The sequence below is a fragment of the Carlito syrichta genome, unplaced genomic scaffold, assembly GCF_000164805.1.
Source record: "Carlito syrichta isolate Samal-C Ts95f unplaced genomic scaffold, Tarsius_syrichta-2.0.1 Scaffold126536, whole genome shotgun sequence".
Lineage (NCBI taxonomy): Eukaryota > Metazoa > Chordata > Mammalia > Primates > Tarsiidae > Carlito > Carlito syrichta.
Window position 1 is genome coordinate 138,912 of NW_007070632.1, and position 5,563 is coordinate 144,474.

At 52.1% G+C, this 5,563-nt stretch overlaps 1 protein-coding gene across 1 annotated transcript in view; it reads left to right on the top strand.

Moving 5' to 3' along the window:
* RPL3L (ribosomal protein L3 like) overlaps positions 1 to 5,563 on the top strand; it is an 11,930-nt gene that overhangs the window by 2,155 nt on the left and 4,212 nt on the right. Inside the window, exon 3 of the mRNA XM_008048707.2 lies at positions 3,572 to 3,740. Coding sequence (XP_008046898.1) covers positions 3,572 to 3,740 — 169 coding nt within the window. The remainder of the gene's footprint in view (positions 1 to 3,571; positions 3,741 to 5,563) is intronic.

Consider the following 5,563-nt stretch of genomic DNA (forward strand, 5'->3'; position numbering starts at 1 on the left):
CCACTGCACTCCAGTCTGGGTGACCGAGGGAGACTCCAACTCAAAAAAAAAAAAAAAATTCAGTGAAGCTGAACACAGCCTCTGACAAGAACACTAGCTGGTCCATGGATGCTGAAGGGCTCCTAGAACACTCCCCTAGCAGGGGAAGCTGTAGTACCAGAGTGCCGCCCTCCATAAGGTGATTTTGGCTTTCTGGGGCCCCCCCTTGTATATCTGCACATCGATAGTTCGATTTTTCTTGCTTTAATTGTAAATTAACATGTAGTCGTAAGAAATAATACAGGCCAGGCGTGGTGGCTCACACCTGTCATCCCAGAACTTTGGGAGGACAAGGTGGGAGGATCACTTGAGGCTGGGAGTTTGAGACTCGTCTGGGTAACATAATGAGACCCTGTCTCTGTTAAAAAAGAAGTGAGAGTGAGACTCCAACAAGGAAGGAAAGAAGGAAAGAAGGAAGGAAGGAAGAGCAGAGAGATCTTATGTAGAAACATCTTTTTTTTTTTTTAGTTGGAGTCTTGCTCTGTTGCCCAGACTGGAGTGCAGTGGCCGCTCCCGGCCACCACAGCCTCGGCCTGCTGGGCTCCAGCGATCCCTCCGCCTCAGCCTTCCAAGGAGCTGGAACTACAGGCACGCGCTACCACGCCTTGTTCATTTTTTGATTTATTGTAGAGATGAGGTCTCGCCAAGTTGCCCAGGCGGGTCTTGAACCTGCGGGTTCAGGCAATCCACCCACCTCAGCCTCCCAAGGCTGTAGAAACATCTTGTAGAACCCAAGTGGTCCCTCACTTCCAGGACACTGATGTGGATACAAGCCGCCCTGTTGTCAGGTGTCCTGGTTCTGTGTGCACTTGTATGTGTGCATTTTTTTATATAATTTTGTCACACGTGGAGACTCATGTACCCACCTGCCTCTGTTTAGATACAGAGTATTCCAACCCCACAAAGATCCCGAGTTTCTCCTGTGTAGCTGCACTCCCCACCCCTCCCTAACCTCCTGGCACCATCTCTTGTTCATCTCTCCTCATAGGTAGTCTTCTCTTACTTTTTTTTCTTTCTTTTTTTTTTTTTTTTTTTTGAGTCGGAGTCTCACTCTGTCACCCAGACTGGAGTGCAGTGGCCTCCCGGTCACCGCAGCCTCGACCTGCTGGGCTCCAGCGCTCCTTCTGCCTCAGCCTTCCAAGTAGCTGGAACTACAGGCGCGCGCTACCACGTCCAGCTAATTTTTTGATTTATTGTAGAGATGAAGTCTCACCAAGTTGCCCAGGCGGGTCTCGAACCCACGGGCTCAGGCAATCCACCCACCTCGGCCTCCCAAGGCGTGGGATTACAGGCTGAGCCACTGAGCCTGGCTTCTCTTACTTTTCTTTTTTTCTTTTCTTTTCTTTTCTTTTTTTTTTTTGAGTGAGAGCCTCACTCCATCGCCCAGGCTGGAGTACAGTGGCATGCTCCTGGTCACCGCAGCCTTGACCTGCTGGGCTCTGGGGATCCTTCCGCCTCAGCCTTCCAAGTAGCTGGAACTACAGGCATGTACTACCACGCTCGGCTAATTTTTTATTTATTGTAGAGATGAGGTCTCGCCAAGTTCCCCGGGTGGGTCACGAACCCACGGGCTCAGGCAATCCACTCGTCTCGGCCTCCCAAAGTGCTGGGATTACAGGCTGAGCCACTGAGCCCGGCCTCTTTCTTTTTTTTATTGTGGTAAAATATGCATAACATAAAATCTACCACTCTCTTTTTAGCACGTCCATGGCATTAAGTACTAATATATTTTTAATTTACATTTTTTTTGAGTTGGAGTCTCATGCTTTGTCGCCCAGGCTGGAGTGCAGTGGCACGCTCACGATCACCACAGCCTCAACCTGCTGGGCTCAGGCGATCCTTCCACCTCAGTATTCCAAGTAACTGGAGCTACAACTTAATTTTTTATTTTTTTATTTTTTGAGTTGGGATCTCACTCTGCCACCCAGGCTGGAGTGCAGTGGGATGATCATAGGTCACTGCAGCCGCGACCTCCTGGACTCAGGCAATACTTCTACCTCAGCCTCCCGAGTGGCTGTGACTGTAGGCATGTGCCACCATACCCAGTTAATTTTTGATTTTGTTTTGTTTTGTTTTTTTGAGTTGGAGTCTCACTCTGTCGCCCAGACTGGAGTGCAGTGGCCGCTCCCGGCCACCACAGCCTCGACCTGCTGGGCTCCGGCAATCCTTCCGCCTCAGCCTTCCGAGTCGCTGGAACTACAGGCGCGCGCTACCATGCCTGACTGATTTTTTGACTTATTGTAGAGATGAGGTCTCGATGCCCAGGCGGGTCTCGAACCTGCGGGCTCAGGCAATCTACTCACCTCAGCCTCCCAAAGGCGCGGGATTACAGGCTGAGCCATCAAGCCCGGTTTGATTTTTTGTAGAGATGAGGTCTTGCTATGTTAGACTGGTCTCAAGCTCCTGGGCTCAAGCGATCCTCCCACCTCAGACTCCCAAAGTGCTGGGATTACAGGCATGAGCCACCACATCTGGCCTGATGCATTTTTTAAATCATGTTTTCCTTTGCTTCATGTCAGCTTGAGCAATAACATCCAGAACATCATGGGTTTGGACTAGTCTTAGGTCTTGCTGAAACTTATAAAAATGCATTTATAATAACTATTATTTTTACTTTTTAAAAAGTCAGTCTCACTCTGTCGCCCAGGCTGCAGTGCAGTGGCATGCTCATGGCCACCACAGCCTCGACCTGCTGGGCTCTGGCGATCCTTCCACCTCAGCTTTCCAAGTAGCTGGAACCACAGGCGTATGCCATGATGCCTGGCTAATTTTATGATTTATTGTAGAGACGGGGTCTCACCATGTTGCTCTGGCTGATCTCGAACCCCTGAGCTCAGAAATCCTCTTGCCTCCACCTCCCGAAGTGCTGGGATTACAGGCGTGAGCCACCATGCCCAGTTTTTACTTACATTTTAAAAATAAAAGGACAAGGTCTCACTATGTTGCCCAGGTTGGTCTTGAACTCCTGGGTTCAAGCAATCCTCCCCCCTCAGCCTTTCAAAGTGCTGGGATTACAGGCGTGAGCCACCATGCCTAGCCCATTTACAATGATTAAAATAACAGATCCAACTGGGCTTAGTGGCTCAGCCTGTAATCCCAGCGCTTTGGGAGGCCGAGGCCAGTGGATTGCCTGAGCCCACGGGTTCGAGACCTGCCCAGGCAACTTGGTGAGCCCTCATCTCTACAATAAGTCAAAAATCAGCCAGGGATGGTAGCGTGTGCCTGTAGTTCCGGTTACTTGGGAGGCTGAGGCGGAAGGATCGCTGGAGCCCAGCAGGTCGAGGCTGCGGCGGCCGGGAGTGGCCACTGCACTCCAGTCTGGGTGACGGAGTGAGATTCCGACTCAAAAAACCAAACCAAACCAAAAACAGATCCTCAATTCGGCTCTAGTGAAGGAGACCCAAGCCGGCCCTCGAGGGAACGCTGCCTCAGCTGTAGACGGCATGCTCACCTGGCCTCCCACTCAGCGGCAGCCTTCCCCATGGGCCTCAGGAGGTCTCTCTCCCTGACCCTGTCACTGGGTCTTATCCAGAAATCTCCAAGCGGGAGGAGGTGGAGGCGGTGACGATTGTGGAGACACCGCCGCTGGTGGTGGTGGGCGTGGTGGGCTATGTGGCCACCCCTCGAGGTCTGCGGAGCTTCAAGACCATCTTTGCCGAACATCTCAGTGATGAGTGCCGCCGCCGATTCTACAAGGACTGGTGAGCGCCACCCTGGGTGGGCCATGCAAGGCTGCTGGGACCACAAGGGTTGGGTGCCTGAAGCCCCAGTTCTGCACTGGGATGATGGGAGTAGGTGGGCAGGAAGAGAGAGAGTTGTAACTCTCTGTGGAAGGTAGGAAAGTGTGTCTGTGTGTGTGCGTGTATATGTGTGTATGGGGCATGCACGTCCATAAAAGATGAATCCTAGAGGCCTGAAGAAGAAATCGGGATCAGGAAAAAGAAGAAGCAAATAACCTAATCTTTAGTGTTAACTCAAGGGCTAATTTTATGGCATGTTAGTATTGGCTGTGAGCTTCCTAGCAGCCAGGGTGAAAAGGGAAATCAACTGAGAAAATTTTATACACAGAAAGGAAGGTATTCTCAGGCTTTGAACATTTCCTGGCACTGAGTCCCGAAAGGAAAGGGCCACCTGCTTGGGGAGACAGCTCCCCTCATGAAGACAGAGGCCCAGCCCAGCCCTGAACCTCTATGGGAGGTGACCAACTTATGCCCCAGTCAGAGTGGGCTGTATGACCACAGGCAAGCTGGCTGACCCCTCGAGTCCCTCTGCTGTAGATGGGGCTGGGAGTGGTCCCTGCGTTGGGGACTGCTTGAGGATTAGTTCAGTGAGGCCTGTTGCGTGTACAGCACAGAGTAGGTGATCAGCTAATGCCAGCTGGTCTTGTTTCCACTGTTTCTAGTATCAGCTTGCCCCTCATCCAGGGCTTTAACCTTTGTGAACCTTGGCTTCTTCATCTGTAGAATGAGAATAATAATTCCCACCTCCCAGAGCCCTACTGAGGGTTAGAAATGATGTCTCTTGAGCCCAGTGCCTGGCCACAGTACCCACTGTATGCTTTAGAAATGGGACCCGCCAGGCACCCTGGCTCGTGCCTGTAATCCCAGCAGGGAGGTAGAGGTGGGAGGGTCACTTGAGCCCAGGAGTTTGAGACTAGCCTGGGCAACATGGTGAGACCTTGCCTCTACAAAAAAATTAAAACATTAGATGGCATGGCGACATGAGCCTGTAGTTCCAGTTACTTAGAGAGACAGAGGAGGAAGGATTGGCTTAGCCCAGGAGGCAGAGGCTGCCATGAACCACGAGCCATGATCATGCCCCTACACTCCAGCCTAAGTGGCAAAGACCCCCAACTCAAAAAAGAAAAGTGGGAACAGTAGTCTGAGCAACGTGGCAATATGGCAGGTGGGGTGGTCTCTAGGTTCCCGGACTGGAGAGCTGGCCAGTGAGTGACCCCTTCTCTGAGCTTCTGCATGCCTGGCACTCACTCGAGGGCCCCAGGAGGGAAGGAAGTTTCCCACACTATAGAGGAGGAAGCTGAGGCCTGGAAAGGGAGAGGTGGTCTATGTTCAAGCATGGTGACTGGGGCCGGGCTTGGGGGCTCAGCCTGTCATCCCAGCACCTGGGGAGGCCAAGGCGAGAGGATTGCCTGAGCCCGCAGGTTCAAGACCAGCCCAGGCAACTTGGTGAGACCTCGTCTCTACAATAAATGCAAAATTAGCCTGGTGTGGTAGTGCGTGCCTGTGGTTCTGGCTACTTGGAAGGTTGAGGTGGAAGGATTGCTGGAGCCCGGTAGCCATGGGGTGGGGTGAGTGTGCCACTGCATTCCAGCCTGGGCTATAGAGTGAGGCTCCAACTCAAAAAAAAAAAAAAAAATCCAGAGTCGGTGACTCAGCCTGTAATCCCATGCCTTTGGGAGGCTGAGGTGAGTGGATTGCCTGAGCCCGCGGGTTCGAGACCCGCCTGGGCAGCGAGACCTCATCTCTACAATAAATCAAAAAATCAGCCAGGCGTGGTAGCGTGA